This window comes from Mesoplodon bidens (genome assembly GCF_964165515.1).
Source record: "Mesoplodon bidens genome assembly, chromosome: 8".
Classification (NCBI taxonomy): domain Eukaryota; kingdom Metazoa; phylum Chordata; class Mammalia; order Artiodactyla; family Ziphiidae; genus Mesoplodon; species Mesoplodon bidens.
Window position 1 is genome coordinate 87,466,756 of NC_138165.1, and position 18,043 is coordinate 87,484,798.

At 36.7% G+C, this 18,043-nt stretch overlaps 1 protein-coding gene across 1 annotated transcript in view; it reads left to right on the forward strand.

The window, feature by feature from the left end:
• The window catches only part of CPS1 (carbamoyl-phosphate synthase 1), a 135,542-nt gene that overhangs the window by 86,986 nt on the left and 30,513 nt on the right, over window positions 1-18,043 (forward strand). Inside the window, exons 25-29 of the mRNA XM_081242705.1 lie at window positions 1,483-1,664; window positions 7,824-8,018; window positions 8,431-8,498; window positions 10,164-10,239; window positions 15,877-15,954. Coding sequence (XP_081098831.1) covers window positions 1,483-1,664; window positions 7,824-8,018; window positions 8,431-8,498; window positions 10,164-10,239; window positions 15,877-15,954 — 599 coding nt within the window. The remainder of the gene's footprint in view (window positions 1-1,482; window positions 1,665-7,823; window positions 8,019-8,430; window positions 8,499-10,163; window positions 10,240-15,876; window positions 15,955-18,043) is intronic.

Genomic DNA, 18,043 nt, shown 5'->3' on the forward strand with positions numbered 1-18,043 from the left:
TGTCATCCCTTTATCATTTTCATCCTCATGAACTAAATTCAGCCTCTTACTGGGGTTGGGGAATGAATTACACATTGACTTTTTCTCTTCCCGCATAGTTTTTCACAAAGAGCTATATTTGCTCAAGAACTTTATACATCAGCCAGTAATTATATATGTAGACCCAGTGTCTGACCTAACATATGACTTGTGTTGACATTAGATGCAAAGAGCTCTTCTCTTTGGGGCACAGGAAGAGTATTACATAATTTAATTAAAACATTCTCACCAGAAATTGTTCTATTTCTCCCAGTCACTTAAAACTGAATATTTAATAGTGAATCAAGATCTATTACAGTTACAAAGTATATATTTAAATAGACAATGATGTTTCTTAATAAGTATATCTAACATTTTGTCTCTGCAAGGTGTTCTAATATGGAAATGATGAAATATATGATTTAAATGTATGTAGTCTTGTTTTGTTACTTTAAGCATAGTTTATTATAGTTTTTACAATTAACTAATTGCTTCAGGATATGGTAGTTTGCCAATTTTTGGCCAGATCTTAAGGTAGGTCAAAAGTGTTTATACCTTTGCCACTTCAGTTATCTTATGGCTAAATGGTCTGGACGCCTTCACCAGGATCTACCCTTTTCTTCTCTAAACCTTTTTTCACCTAATTATGCAACAATTCTACATTACTTTAGGGCCTGGGAAAGATTAGCTGAGCTGATAATCAAGTACATACTTAATTGATAGTGAGATTTAACATGCTACTGTATTTGGACAACTTATTATTCCGATAAGAATTTTTAGGAGACAAAGTCCTAATGCAAAGATTAGTACAAATCCCAGAACTTTCAATTCTATGGCATCCCAGTAGAGGTGATATTTTGAGGCATTTAGGCCATTATTATACTTCAAATTACTTCCTAGAAGGTCACTCACTCTGCATGGGGTGGCCTTGCCAAGCTTAAAAGGATATGCTTGGAAAGGCTAGGGCTTTCCAATCAATCAAGATATGTCAGAGCTGCAAGGCACCTCAGGGATCATTGGGTTTGGCCCTCAGACAACAGGGTAAATGGAAGGACTGAAATAAGAACTTAAGTATTTTAATCTCTAACTTAACTACTTTTGTGTACTGAGGTCAGTATGTTCACTTTGAGTTTCTTTTCAGTAAATGAGTTTTTTAAAATTATTATTACAGTTATCTCCCATTAACTTTCAGATTCTGAATGCTTTGAATATGGAGATTACCTCTTGCAGAACTTAGCATACAAAACAAGCCAACCTGTCATTGTTTAATTAGTCCCTGTTTTTACTACTAATAATAGAGTGTGCATAATAGATCTCACATTTATATTTTGGAGTTTTAAAAATTGAATTGAAAGGGTATTAGCTCCCTTAGCCTGGACTGATTGGCAATATATTTCTGCTTCTCTTTGTGTGGTAACTTCAGGCTTCTCTTCCCCCCTTTCACCAATCTCATGGTCTCTGCAGGCAGCAGCGTGGAATTTGATTGGTGTGCTGTCTCCAGTATCCGCACGCTGCGTCAACTTGGCAAGAAGACAGTGGTGGTGAACTGTAACCCTGAGACCGTGAGCACAGACTTTGATGAGTGTGACAAACTGTACTTTGAAGAGTTGTCTTTGGAGAGAATCCTAGACATCTACCATCAGGAGGTAAAAAAAAAAAGAGAAAAATATATGCAGTGCATACTTTATATATGTGTATTCATGTATGTAGATTTACATTGTAATTCCCCTTAAGAGAAAGAGCTGCCAGTGTCTTCCATTGTCTAATTTCATAGTGAAACTAAAAAAAATCACCTAGCCTTAGATTCTTGAGGCCCTGGCACAGAGTAATTATTTTTCATATAAAATTCACTTTTTCTTTCTAAGCATTCTAGCTCTACTGAAAATTCTTCTTGGTAACATGTGCCCGATACATATTAATTAGCACAAGGCAGCCCCAACAAATATTCTGCAAAATGATTTAATTAGTCATGTAGACATATGATAAGCAGCCTCTCTCTAGTTCACGTGCTGTTGCAGTTTAATGATGACCAGTTCTCAGAGGAGACAGTCATTCACAGAGGACTGGTTAATTCTTTATGCTATCAGATGAAGCCAGTAGTCTTCAATTTAAAATCAATGAGTTCATTCTGAATGATTTTGGTGCCTTTATAGCTTGCTCTTAAGTAGCTCTTCCATCTCCACTCCAGTATTATTGAGTGTATCTTCACTGTGGATTTATATGATCCCAGGTTACTGTGAGTCTGTAGAACAAGTTAGCTTACAATTAAAAAATACCTACTTGAAAATTTTAGAGTGATGTCCAATAGTTGTGCCTTTTGATGTTATTGTAATTCATTTCCTACTATGGAGAATCATCCCTATGTACAAAATATGGTCACTTAAGGAAAAAAAATTCTAACTTGGAGCCACAGGACTTAAATTCTTGACTTGAAAATTCATTTTTTTTTTGCCAGTTATATAAATTCTCTGAGCTTCATCTTTTTTTTGTTGTTTATGAATCATATGAGTGTTTAAATGTTCTACATGCAGGTACTGTGAAGGCAACGTGAGATTTGTAGTTGAGATCACATTGTCAAGTATAAAGTATTGTGCTAGAACAATGTGATGATTTTATTATTGTGAAGAAAAATATAGACAAATTTAAGATTGATGTACCATCATGTTTTCCTATCAATATTTAAGCCTGGCCTACTAATATTGTAATATAATGAAACTAAACCATTAGGTAGAATATACACAATTTTTAGTTCTCTCTCTGACATGATTTTTCTAATGATTTTTTTATTCATTTTAGACACATAAGTGGGGATCAAAACAAGTACATTCTGCAAATATTTCTTGAATACCTTTTAAAAATCAGGTTCAGCAGGATAGAGAGCTATAAAACCAGGTCCCTACCTTTAAGACATTAAAATAAAACTGGAATCCATGACGAAATATGTGAAAAGTTACATAATTGTTTTAAAAACGTTAACAAGCATTACAAGCAATAACAGCAGGCATTTTACACATAATTAATTATTTCCCCATGAAGTGGTTTAAGGAAAGATGAAAAACTTCTACAACTGCCTTTGGATGCAGTTACATATGGATGATAATGAGGTCCTTTTATTATAACTGAATTCAGTATGATAGAAATAAATAAATTGGCCCTTATTTGAAGCTAATTGGTTTTTATAGTGCTACTATATATAATAAGGTAATTGTAAATGTTATGTTGAAGAACTTAAGAGCAATATGCCATTGATGTATCCTTTAAGCTACCCCACAAGAAATGTTATGTATCATATGCACATATCATACACATATGTACATATACTTGTGTATGTGTTTCCTTGTATAAGGTTGTTGTGTGTCTCCTCACAGCAGGCTTTACAAGCATTGTCTCTCATACCGGGTGTGCCTCAACCTTCAGAAGGCTGCCCTTATTCGACCTCGGATGCCCCTAGAGATTCTGAAGGCACTGAGGCATTCAGCTGTAAATTTGTGGAAAATTGGAAGCACGTCTAAACTTATTTAAAAGCACACATTTGAGTCACTTAAAAGGGCAATAGGCTTTCCCAAGGATATGTAGCTACATGGGATGATAGAAAGTATGATAGGTCCCTTGGTCCAGGTCTCTTGGTCTAGTTCAGGACCAAGCCTGTTTCCATGGAATCAAAGAAGCACCTCTAAAGAAAACATTAAGGGGAAGTCAGAAAAGTGACATGGCCTGTGAGTAAAGCAGGCTGCTTTGGAGGGAGGTCTTGATCATAAGTTGAGTGAGAGGAGATACTAGAAATGCCAAAATCTCCTTCCCACTTGTTCTTTTTTTTTTTTTTTTTTTAAGAGAAAATGTTATAGTGATATATCCCTTTGGCTGCAGACATTTTTTAAAAAACTTTATAAAGAGTAACCCTTTAAACTGAAGTCATTAATTCCTTATGATTGTGCTCATGAGTTCTCCCTGAGAAGAGATTTGCATTTTTATCTTTTATGTTTTGGTGTGTGAGTGTGGTACATATATACAATGGAATATTACTCAGCCATAAAAAGGAACGAAATTGGGTCATTTGTAGAGACATGGATGCATCTAGAGACTGTCATACAGAGTAAAGTAAGTCAGAAAGAGAAAAACAAATATCATATATTAACGCATATATGTGGAACCTAGAAAAATGGTACAGATGAACCGGTTTGCAGCCAGAAGTTGAGACACAGATGTAGAGAACAAACGTGTGGACACCAAGGGGGGAAAGCTGCAGGGGGTGGGGGTGGGGGTGTGATGAATTGGGCGATTGGGATTGACTTGTATACACTGATGTGTATAAAATGGATGACTAATAAGAGCCTGCTGTATAAAAAAATAAATAAAATAAAATTCAAATATTCAAAGCAACAACAAAAAAAATACCAGGCAACATATTTGATACCTTATGATGTCCCTGTCTGATTTGAGTCCTGATTATACAATTTTTCTTGCTTTTATGATGTATAATTTACTGGATCATACCCCATAGATATGTACTCTGCTTAATGATTTAATTCTCCTATTTTTAACACCTAATACCATACGTATATGTAGACAATGGTACCTCTGTGCTACAACTTGAGTTAAGTGAATGAAAAAGATCAACAGACATTAATTAGTGACAGGCAAAACCCATCAGGTAATGCATCACTCTAAACCAGGATTGGGGTTCATTCCTAGCATTTGGTTTAATTGTAATTAAATATAAGCTTAAGATTCTGTCTGAAATGTTAAAAATGTTTTACTAAAATGCATATTACTAAAAAATAATGCATGATCAACCTCACTGACAGAATATAAATAGTGGAGGCTTGTAAATTAGAGATAATACATTAAATTACAAAAATCAAGGCTATTTTTTGATGCAGTAAATGCTATTTCTGTTAGTAAGGCAAGTTTTCTTACATTGTATTCTGTCAATAATACAGCATTTAATTTGTTTATAAAAGTAAGGACTGACCAAAGAGATTAGTGTCTAAGGGAAATTGAGATGTTCTAAAATAAATTTGAAGAATTTTCTTTTCATTCCTCACTGCTAAAAATAAATTTCAGGTTAAAGATTATTTCAGAAAGGTTTTTGTGCAGTGATACCTTAGCTTTGTGATATCAGGTTTAAAAAATTAAGAAACTAAGCTGGGTAAAAATACTACAAACAAACAAATCTAGGTAACATCGATAGAACTTTGGGACACTAATGGAATTACTTTAGGCCTGAAGTATTTGGAAATTTGGGAAACAAATCTGAATTTTAGAATATTTTATTTCAGAAAGTTACTTGAAACTATTTGTGTGATTGTATCAATATGTATGATAATAATTTATCTGTGTGGGATACCAGATTCTCTTCCCTAAGTCCCTACAAGTTCTGTGCTTGGAGTTGGGACCAATTTAAGATAAAATTCTTCCACAAAACTCTCATCTATTAACTTCATGCCATAAATGTTCTCTTCTACTGAATTCTCTTTGCTGTACAGGCAAAACCTGCACAAACCATCACACCATTACTCTAAAACATTCCTGTGGATGTGATTTGTCTTCCAAATGATGGTCTTTATTTCTGGAGGTCAATGATGGGAACAGGGTTTTGCAGTGAATGTTTTTCTATCTACCACTTTCCAAAAAGGGTGTTTTAGAAATTGCTCTTCTACTAACTTCTAACATTCACTAACTTTGAAGCCAGCCAGAAAAACAGGGTTAGCTTCAGATTCAAAGATTTGGTATATTAGGTAAGCATAACTGCTTTACAATATGTAGAATTGAGTTCAAGTAAGTCTGTATTTGCTAGATAAGAAAAATGGGCAAGTCATTTCACCTTCACCAAGCCTCAGTTTATTTAACTGCAAAATGGGGATAGTAATAACTGCCTCAAAGTGATAACCATGACCATGAAAGTCAAAACATCATCTAGGGTATATAGTAATGTACTTAATAAATAGTAGCAGTGCATATTATTATTGTTTTTAAATTTGTTGATTGATTGAAAAAAATCAATTCCATAGAGTTATTTTTTAAAATATTGATATATTTATTACTTAGAGCTTTTTTATTCAACTGTAAGTACCTATTTAGTCCAATTGACTCTGATATTTGCTAACTGGCTACTTCTCCCTTAATTTTAGAATTTATTTTGAAGTCTTTCACATAGGGACTTTTCTATATATTTAATTGAGGAATTAGTTTCTAGGCTTCTAAAATATTAATGCTGCTAATAAACTAAAAATAATAAGCAAATAAAAATACTATAGTTAAGAGAATAATAGTTATTAAAGGTTTTGCAAAAAAAAGGATATTGAACATAAAAAATGCTGATAGAAGCAGTTTAAGTGGAAATGTGGACTGTTGTTTTCCATAATGTTTACAATGAATTTAAGCACTCAATTGCAGGGTGTTTGCTTAGGCAGTACGTAATTTCTCTTATCAGAGAGAAATGAGCTTCATCCCTCTAAAAAATATTTCAGAATAATTTCAAATAATGCCAAAATACATTTGGCACATATGTATTACTTCAGCAACTTTCATTAGTAGGTCATTAAAGCAAACACAAAGTACGCCCAGATCAATGGCCTATCAGATATTGTATTATTTTCTAATATAAATAATAATGTCTTATTTATAACTTATAGTAACACCTTTAATGTTTATTATCTTATTTGATCTACATACATAGGAACCTTATAAAGTAGGCAGGTATTATCCTAATTTTACAGACAAGAAGATTGAACCTCAGGGAGAGTTTCACAGAGGGAACCAAGAAGAGGAGGGACTTAAGTCCAAACCCAATTCCCCACCATCCCTCTTTGGCTCACCCTCACCTCTATACCACTAGTCTCAAGAAAATTTGAGATTTGGTGGGCTTTTAAGAAAAAAATCTTGGAGTTTTCACTGCTCATAGGAGATTAACGATTCAGGGACTGCTTATAAGGCAAATAGTAAGGAAATAGGAATTAAAATGAGCTCTGGGTACTGTAGACAGGTACCAAGCAGCAATAAAGGAGACAGGATGTCACAATGAGAGGTAGGATTTAGACTGGACTTTAGGGATGGTTAGAAAATTGATAGGGGAAAGGAGAAGGGAGAAAGGAAACAGGCAGGGAAAGATTACGTGGAGGTGAGAAAACTTGCTGGTGGGAATGCACGAAGGTGGGGACAGTGAGTAGGTAGTTTTCCTGGGGCTGACAGGAGTGATCATAGATAAGATTGGAAAGTCTTGATGGCCCCAGTGGTAATGAGTTGACACTATATCCTTTAGGCAAAGGAAACCTTTGGAGAACTCCGAGTATAGGAGTAACTTGGTGAAGCAGTCTTTTGAATGATTAATCTGAATGTGAAGTGCTGGGGTGGAGAGGAACAGCAGAGGGGAATGTTAAAAGGAGAGATCTGTATCCATTTAAGAAATTACAACAGTAGTTCAAGAATTAGTTGATTATAATGTAAAATACAGGATGGAAATGTTCATTGACTTGATTTTCTTTTAATTGCCACACATGCAAATGTCACATGTTTACATGCAGTTGTATGGAAGTCGTGCACAGTAATCGCGTGTAGTTTTATGTGAGTCTTACATGGTTATCATGTGTAGTTGTATGGGAGTCTTACAAAGATTTTAGCAGGTAAGTGCCTGGAAAGTCAGGACTAAATCCGTTTACCTCTTTGTGGCATAACAATATATCCATTGATGGGAATAATGAAAATATCACAGTCATGTTCATTCAGCATTCTCGGGAAGGAAACAGAGGCAGTATTAGCACAGTTGTTCATTATCCAGTGGCTGATATCGAGGACATATTTTTCAGGCATGTGGTGGCTGTATCATATCAGTCGGGGGCCAGATTCCAAACAACCTGGCAGTCCCCCTGTACAAGAACGGTGTCAAGATCATGGGCACGAGCCCTCTGCAGATCGACAGGGCTGAGGATCGCTCCATCTTCTCAGCTGTCTTGGATGAGCTGAAGGTGTCTCAAGCGCCATGGAAAGCTGTTAACACTTTGGTAAGGAGAGAAACACGAGTCTGTTTTTAATGTTCCATTTTGAAGAGTCATAACCTGAATGTTAACTACTGCAGATGCTAACTGCAGGGCAGAGAGGATGCACTATGCTTAGTGAATTTACTTTAAAGTTGCTGAATTTCCATGATTGCAGTTATATGCTGGTTATAAATTGATAGGAGTATTCTCACTGATTCCAACAATGAAAAGAAGTTCAAACTATTTTTGAACTAGACTTGATATTTAGAATTAGAAACTAGAAATTTTATGTATTTTGGTGTCCAGTTTACATTTTAGTGGTGTCTTTTGAGAGAAAGGAGTTGGGTTACCACTTGTTCTAACGATACTATTCTGCATTTTTATTGAATATTTTAAACTATTCATGCATTTTGTTGTTGTTGTTTCTATTAATTAGAATGAGGCATTGGAATTTGCGAAGTCAGTGGGCTACCCCTGCTTGTTGAGACCTTCCTATGTTTTGAGGTAATATATTGTTTTCTAAAACTATTATTTAAAAGTCAGGAGACACAGAACTGCATTCTGTATGCTAACAGCACTAGGCTTTGATGCGTAGTAATTTGTAAAGCCATCGACAGTCCCCATACCAACACAGCCAGAGTGAAGACCTGTGCACAGTTCTTCAGCCTAATGCTTTTCCTTCAGGGAGTGACAACACAGTGTCTCCAATCCTACATCTTAGAAGCATGGCTTAGGGCATCTCCTTGCCAAATGGAGGAGGATAGCTTTACATTAGAGAAGAGGACAATTTAAAAAACCAAAGAGCAAAAACAAAACAAAACAAGCTTGGGATATCTCTCACCAGCATCTGTTCTCTGATACCCAGAAACAACAGCTTATCTTTGACTGTTGTCAGCACCTTCCGATGGTGCCTATGGTTTGAATTTTTGTTTTTTTGAGATCAGATTTTTTAAATGAATGAATTACAATGTTGGAGTACATGGACAGTGTCTTTTATAATAAACTTTGAAACTAAGTTCTGTCATCAAAGGAGAAGTCGTCAACTGTCACTCTCTTCAGATGTTACCACATGTAAAGAGCTGCTTCACTGAACGGGATAATAAGAGAAACGTAATTTGTTGTGCACAATTTGAACGAGTAAATGGAATGTGAGATGGGATCCTTTAAAATAATGAAAAATTTCAAGTGACGTGGGAAACTTTCCTTTTTATTTAAGTGGCATTTTGTGTAAACCACAGTCCAATACTACTGCTTCTCTGAGGTATTAATGTAAGTTAATTTAAACAACACAGGCATTTAAGGGGGGATCGCTCTGACTACTGTGCTCCCTCACATCATTGCAATCCATATCTTTCTTTTAGTTCCCTATACTGTGAATTATCAGCATCATTAGGACCTTAGCCTTCATGTCTTAAATAGGTGAAGAAATTGAAAGCTCTTCAAGCATAAAATTTGCAATATAGTAGAAAAGGTAAAGAAAAAGTTACTTTTAAAAGGAAGTGGAAAGTGATATTTTTCTTCCTTATTTCTTCCCTTCTGCTTAGTCTTCCTTCTTTCCTCCCCCCCATCCCACTCCGAAAATGCCAAAATTCAGAGTAAATTGATTTCAGATAGTATTCTTTCTCAAGAATTTGAAGACACAGCTGAATACATTTCAGTCAGATACCGTACATTATATTTGCAAATGTTACTAAAAAATTGATTCTTTAGTAACCCAGCTGAGATAGTAGAATGACTTGCTTTGACAGCATACTTGTGGGTTAAGATCAGCTATGGGTAATGAACTCTGAAGACACAAGTTTAGAAAGCTAGATCCTGGGGTGAATCCTGTTACAGTATAAGTGTTACCTGGAACCAGAAGAGAGTTAAAACAATAAATCAGAAAGGCTGAACCTTGGGGATGTGCCATTGCTAAGAGCTACCATGGTTCCCTTTGGGCATTATCACATGTCTCACCCCCCCCCGTCCCCAAATTTGGGGACGTTTTACTTTGGTTGATTGTCCTGTTGATTACATAAAGTCTCAATGTAGAAAGAGACACCTTCTTACTTAGCCTAGTCTGGAACTAGAGGCTGCCTGGAACTGTTCTGAGAAGCAATCAATTCTAGCATGCTTTACTTCTGAAGTGGTAAAAGAAACTGACCTCATTTTTTTCCCCTCCTTACGCAGTGGGTCTGCCATGAATGTGGTATTCTCCGAGGATGAGATGAAAAAATTCCTAGAGGAGGCCACTAGAGTCTCTCAGGTAGTGTCCTATTTCCTTCTGGTGACTTTCACCTTTTCTGTTAATTGCTACCTTGTTTTTATGTTGTTTTCCTTTGCACAGGATGTTGTTATGATGTTTTTCCTTTTTTCTTCTACCCATTATAGTCCTAAATATAGAAATGAGAAAACACATATGCATTTAATTATACTTGGATCCTTAGGGTTAGTGGAAGAAGAGGAAGACGAGTGAATATTTGATCAGAACAGTGATTTATACGATTTTAGTCTCCAAGAGCAAGGCTGCATAAGCACAAACTTGTCTGTTAATGAGTTAGATGCTGGTCAAGTTATCCATGGGATTCCCAGCCTCAAGGGCAGCCCAACCATTGTCATCACGAACAAGTGAAGGCTTCCCTGATTTTTAATTCTCACACCTGGAGAGACTTCCTTTGCCTTAGTCAATCCTGCAACTTCAATAGTAAATCCCCTCACTCACCTATTGATTTTTTTCATTTTGGTACATTCCATTTGTAAGTTAATAAAAATGTTTATAATTCTGTGTTCACTCAACCAGCTTTCTCCACTGCCCCAACTTTTACTTTCTCCTTCGGCGTTACCTCAGTGTAATCCATTTAAGATTTACCCCGTGGGGTTATTGATCTGCAGACCTTGTATTGTAGAGGATAAAAGTAATGCTTTCTTTTTAAAAGCTTTCAAAAGCTAGATAGGGCTAAAAGGAAAAAAAAAGAGAGAGAGAGAGAGAAAACACAACTCATAGAGAAGAGTTTGATGTTAGGCAAGTGGAGTTAGGAGGGAGCCAAAGAGTGAAATCAGAGGCCTTTGAAAGAGGAATAAAGAGCACAGATTCTTCCTGCGCACATGAAGCTGGGCTTCGTTTCTGTGTGGCAGTTGCTCCCCAAGGAAACTTGGTCAGTGAAAAGAGTGCATAAGGATAAAGAGTGAGAAGAGACAGAGTATAAAGTAGAAACCAAGTGGATTTTGAATTCACTTTTGTGTAAAAGATAACTGAGGAGGGACTCTCTCCAAAGGGCCAGTTTTCATTAACATGCTCTGGAGTGAGATACTGTCCTCTTCTCTATCTCACTCCCTGCAAGGGGTCCTGCCACACTCAGCTTTTGAGAAACCAGCAGCCTGACCCAGCTGGTCTCATGTGAGTGATGAGGCAGGTGTTCTCTGTCTGGGACAGTGGATCTTATAGGGCTTCTACTTGGTAGAATATTTTTAAAATATTTTTTTCTGCTAGCAAGTGGATAGAATCCTTACAGGGCCAAAGTTTTATAATAGAGATGTCTTAATGGAGTACTTCTGGTTCAAGTCTCGCCATCAAACTACAGCAGAATCTGGGATTCTCAATTCAGTGAATCTAGAGTAAAACTAGCCCCCATTAATCATTGATCTATTTATGTATCCATTCATATTTAGCACCTGCTATATAATGACATTGTTCTCAGTATCAGGGGTTACATTCATGAAAAGATAGTCTCACAGAAGACTCTCTTTACTAGAGATGTCAGACATCAAATAATTATAATTAAATATGATGAGCATTGCAATAGAGAAAATACATGATGTTGAAGGAGAGTGTAAAAGTATCGGGGTCCAGTCCCTGAAGAAGGGACTTTTAAATTGATTCCAAATGGTTGATTCAGAGTTAAAAGGTTTACATTGTGGGTGTGAGTAGGAAGAAAGAACAGCATATGTAAAGGCCTGAAGCTGAGAAAGAGCATGAAGTTTCTAGAAACTGATAAAGCATTCACTTATATGGCTAGGATGCCAAACCTCGTGGGTAGTGTTGATTATAACGATGGTAGAAAAGCAGAAAGACAAGGAGCAGATAAAGAGAACCTTGTCAGTTGTATACTGAGGTGGATTTTAGTCATATTTTCTGAATACTGAATCACTGTGCTGTATACCTGAAACTAACACAATAGTGTAAATCAACTATACTTCAACTAAAACAAAAAGAGCAATAAAGTTAAAAAACAGAAAGATCACTCTTCTATAGTATACAGAGTAAAATCTGGGACAAGTCTGAATTCATGGAAGGAGGTTAGGGGGGTGTTGTGTAGCTCAGGGTAGAGATGACAGTGCCTTGGATCAGAGTAATGGTAGTAAAGATGGAGAGAAGTGCATGTGTTCTAGAAATATTGAGAATGTGTATTGAGGTTGTGAATGGATGGAGGTGGAGTGTGAGAGGATAAGAGATGATTCTTGATTTTCTGCCTTAGCTGGATGGACAGTGGTACCATTTATTGAAACAAGGAACACTTAAGGGAGAAATTTTAGAGGGGGAAATCATATATGTAATATTTGACCTTTTGAATGTGAGATGCCTATGAGAAGTCCAAGTAGAGATGTTCTGAAAGCAGAGGGTTATATAGAATTGGAATTGAAAATCAAGATCATGGCTAAAGACAGAGATGTAGATATAGATTTGGAAGTCAATAGCATATCATTGTAATTGAAGTTTTGAGATTGGAAGCAATCACCTGGGATAGTATAGAGGAAAAGGAACAGTTAAGACAGAGATGAAAGGAATATTGGCATTTAATGGCTGAGCAGGGAAGAAAGAACCACAAAGGAGCCTGAAAAAGAAGTATGAAAAGGTGATCATGGACACCTAAGGAAAGAAGTGCTTTAAGAGGGCCAACAATGTATAATGTTGCTGAAAGACTGAAATTTATTAAGAAATTTTCTTCCTCAACATATTAAGGGCTATTTCATAAATGTGTTCAATTGGCCAGGATGGAGGATCCTGTTGTTGCCCACCTCAGATCCCTTTACCTGTGGGATCACCCATCCCCCAACTGCTGTGGTAGCTGATGACACCTCCCAGCTATACTTCTCAGGATAACTATTCTCAGTCAAATGGGAGCCTCTGTCAACCAGTAGGCAAGATCCCTCACCTTACCACCCCACGCTCAAAATGCTGAACAGTGACTGCCCTTTGCCTCAAGATGGGACTTACTCTGTGCTGCAACTCAGAGCTCCCTCTGTGGTAAGGCCAAATCCAGTCCCCACTGAGACCACGAACTTCCTAGTTCTTTCCTGCTGCCCCATTCTGCTTTTCTCACTCCCTCAATAAATCACTTGAACAAGAACCCCTGTCTTAGGCTTGGCTAGAGAGACTAAGACAGCTGTTAAACTTTATCTTTGTTTGCAGTTATATTGTTATTATAATATACGGAAAAATTCCCACGTAAGTCTCAACACAGCTCTACCAGGCCTGCCAACAGTAAACATCCAATATTTTAAAAAAGAGGAAACAGAGATGAAAAAAATTTTCCATGTCCGATAGGCCTTGGAAGAAAAGGAAGTGGGGAAAGTTTCTTCATTTAATAATAAATTTAAGAAGAGAGAAGCTTATTTATGGCTTGAGACATTGGTTATTTTGAATTTTTTTACAAAATTCACTTCTATTTAAAATGTTCTATTAAAGGAGATAAGATATATTACATTTTTTTAACTTTTTATTTTATATTGGATATCGATTAACAATGTTGTGATAGTTTCAGGTGCACAGCAATGGGACTCAGCCATACATATGGATGTATCCATTCTCCCCCAAACTCCCCACCCATCCAGGCTGCCACATAACATTGAGCAGAGTTCCCTGTGCTATACAGTAGGTCCTTTTTGGTTATCCATTTTAAATACAGCAGTGTGTACATGTGGATCCCAAACTCCCTGACTATCCCTTCCCCCAATCCTTCCCCCCTGGTAACCATAAGTTCGCTCTGTAAGTCTGTGAGTCTGTTTCTGTTTTTTAAAAAGGCTCATTTGTATCATTTCTTTTTAGATTCCACATGTAAGGGATATCATAAGATATTCCTCTTTCTCTGTCTGACTTACTTCAGTCAGTATGACAGTCTCAAGGTCCATCCATGTTGCTGCAAATGGCATTATTCCATTCTTTTTAATGGCTGAGTAATATTCCATTGTATAAACATACCACATCTCCTTTTTCCATTCAGCTGTCAATAGACATTTAGGTTGCTTCCATGTCTTGGCTATTGTAAACAGTGCTGCAGTGAACATTGGGGTGCGTGTATCCTTTTGGGCCATATTTTTCTCCAGATATATGCCCAGGAGTGGGATTGCAGGGTCATATGGTAGCTCTATTTTTAGTTTTTTAAGGAACCTCCATACTGTTCTCCATAGTGGCTGTACAAATTTACATTCCCACCAACAGTGTAAGAAGGTTCCTTTCTCTCCACACCCTCTGCAGTATTTATTGTTTGTGGATTTTTTGATGATAGCCCTTTTGACTGGTGTGAGGTGATATCTCATTGTAGTTTTGATTTGCATTTCTCTAATAATTAGCGATGTTGAACATCTTTCCATGTGCCTCTTGGCCATCTGTATGTCTTCTTTGGAGAAGTGTCTATTTAGGTCTTCTGCCCATTTTTTGATTGGGATGCTTCTTTTGATGATATTGAGCCTCATGAGCAGTGTGTAAATTTTGGAGACTAATCCCTTGTCAGTCACATCATTTGCAAATATTTTCTCCCAATCTGTAGGTTTTCTTTTCATTTTGTTTATGGTTTCCTTTGCTGTGCAAAAGCTTTTGAATTTAATTAGGTCCCATTTGTTTATTTTTGCTTGTATTTTAGATATACTATATTTAACACATATGCATAAGATGATAAACTCCAAGGTAGTGGCCAAAAGGAATTTGTGTTCAGAGCAAAAAGACATGTTCAGAGAAGCCTTCAGGGAGGAGGTAGCATTGAAGCTAGGCCTTGAAGGATGGGTTGAAATTTGAAAGATGAAGCTGAGGAGAGAAGGTGGAGTGCATTTGTGGAAGAGAGGCATGGAGACAGGTAAAGGCAGGGTCTGGTAAGAAAACAGCAAGTGGTGCCGGTTGCTGGTGCCTGGGGCAGGGGAGAAGAGATGCCTAAACCCTGGAGGCCTTCATTCAACCACTTCTTTTAGTCTGGAAAAGCACCTAGTGATCAAGTTGTGGAGGGCATTGCAGCACTGTCGTGAAGGAACTGAGTGTGGGAAGAACATCAAGAATAATAAAGGGTCTGAAACAGCTGAGAGAGGGAGAACATTTTACGATTTATATAGAAAAATGTTTGATTTTGCAGTCACAAACGTCACACTTTAGAAGTGATTTAAAGCATGTCAATTCCATGTAAATAATTCCATCTTTGGCCTAATAAAACTGAAACAAAATGCTGCTCTCCTTCTAAGTTCATTCACAATTCGCATACAGAGAACTAACTGAGGACATTGTAGTGCTTAGAAAAGATAAGTGTACGAAGAGAGAAAAAACCTGAACCAATGCTGATATATAATTATAAATAAAATAGAGAGATATTTATAACTCTGGAGACAGAAAAGGAACCTCATTCTGCCCTCTCCTTAGCCTCCTCTTTTCTCTAACTCACCTAGAAGTCGATGTTTGAAATTTCAAAACTCATGTTCAATTCACCGAGAACTGAAAATTGGAGAAAGAGTTCCTCTTCCTCACTCTTAGTAGAGAATGACCGTGTTCTTACCAAACAAACTGACTAATGAGTTTGTGTCGTATGTTGAGCATTTTTTTTTCAAGTATTGCCATGGTACTGACTTAAGGTACACGATTTACTTGACCCCATACATGTAATTTCAGCTAAAGTTTCTGCCCTTCTGTTTTCCTCGGTGACAGGAACACCCAGTGGTGCTGACAAAATTTATTGAGGGGGCCCGGGAAGTGGAAATGGATGCTGTTGGCAGAGATGGAAGAGTAAGTGCTTTATGTCCCACCCCCCATTCCTGCCTTCCCATCAGAATTATTTTCTTGGCAATTTAGAAACGTAACTCAGATTAGAGTTCGTGATTTCTACACAACAGGTCTCTAAAAATAATGGACAAGCTGCTCAGTCAAAAAAATTGTTCCGTTTCACTGACAATTCAGTTGATGTGTCATGGGTATCATATCTTCTGCTTTTCATACTGTTAGAATTCCTCTTTGATGATATTAAAAATTATCGTCCTGTACTCGTTCTTTTTGAATAGATTTTCTCTCTCATTTTCTTTTGTCTTTGTGTTTCCTTTTTTGTTTCAATGGATATTAGAAAAACGTCCAATACTTTTCTTTCTGAAGTTCCTAATTGAATCCCTAGTTTTTCTTCTCTCTTGATTTTTCTATCCTTCTCCTTTTTATTGGGTTAGTAAAAGCAAAACTAAACAGAGTAGGGTGGGTAAAGATAATAACATAAAATTGGCTTACCATATCACATCTTGTATCACTAATACAATGAATGCCTCCAACTTCAGGGAGAAATGAAAGTATAAGAATTCTTTCCTTTAGTTTTCAAGTTGTACTAATAAGGCATGTTAAAGCTTCTTTTGTTTCTTTGTTTTGGTCTTTTTTTTTTTTTTTTTTTGGTCTTCCAGATTAACAGTTCAAAGCAAGGTTGTTTCAAAAAAATACTATATATATAGTAAGGATGACCTCTTGTCCTATAATCTAGAGTTTAGACACCCTTAGATATCATTTATTTCAACCCCTTACTCCCCAAGGATGAGAATTTTCTTCACAGCAACCCTGGAAAGTGGTCATTTGCTTTCTGTTTAACTCTTTTGGTTATACAGAGCATAAAAAGTTGTAAGATGACATATATATTTTTTTGTTTTTGCTTTTATTTCTTGGACATCTAATATATTCCTTCTCTTGAACTAAGATCTACTTCCCTAGAATTTTCATCCCTGGCCTGCTGGTCTCCAGAGTTATGGAGCATATGTATTTGAGACTGAGGTATAAAATAAGAGGAATGTGATCATACCAATGTGGAAGTGGAGAATGTAAGACTGGCCTACAGACATTTATATTTTTTCAAATATTGTGCTGGTAAAGTAATGCTGGTCTGTTGGCCTGATTTGGTTCCATTTTGCTAGGACATGCTCTTGCCCTAAGATTCTCTTAGACCTTGACCATTGCTTATCATCCTGGACTCCTTCTTTTGGAAGTGTTCCAGGTTATTCACATAACTTTTAAACAGTCACACTCAGAAATGGACCTAGTACTTCAGACATATAACTTTTTTTCAGAGTTCAGTGAGGTGTTGCCTCCCCATTTCTAGATAGTATAAAAAATTTGAGCGCTTACTCTGCACTAAATATCATGCCAGACACTGTTTATGTGTTCTCCTTTATCCTTACAAACATTCTGTGAGGCAGATACCATTGTTATTCCTATCTTATCAGAAACCAAGGCTAAGGAGATAAAGTATCTCACCCAGGTCACAGAACTCATAAGTGACAGCAGGAGTACTGGGACTCAAATATCACTCTACTTTAAATCATCTGTAAATCTGATAAACAAATCTTCACTGTAACTTATTTAAGTCTTCTACAACCACCCAATTACTCTCCCCCACTCTCAGCTTTATCATTTTCCAAAGACACACATACTGTTAACATTCAGGTTATTGTGGTTGAGACCATAAACTTTGCAATCTGACAGATAAGTGTTCAGAATCCTGACTTGGTCACATAGCAGTCACATGTACTTGGGTTATTTATTCTTATATTGCCTTGGTTTTCTTACCTCTAAAAGAGGACAAGAATATTCTCTTGCTTCCTTCCTGTCTCAAATTTCAGTTTAAAGATCTCTTGTAGGTGGCTGGTTAGCTCAGTTGGTTAGAGTGTGGTGCTGATAAAGGTCTCTTGATCTTTAGATCTTACATTTTCTTTCTGATCCACCTAAGTGATGACATTTACCTAAGCTAGATATTGACCTCTCCCATCTTTTCTTTTCCAGTGTTTAAAACTTAACCTGGAAGGAAAAGATAAAGCTATCTCCAGTGCCCCCCAAATGCTTTAGTTTCCTA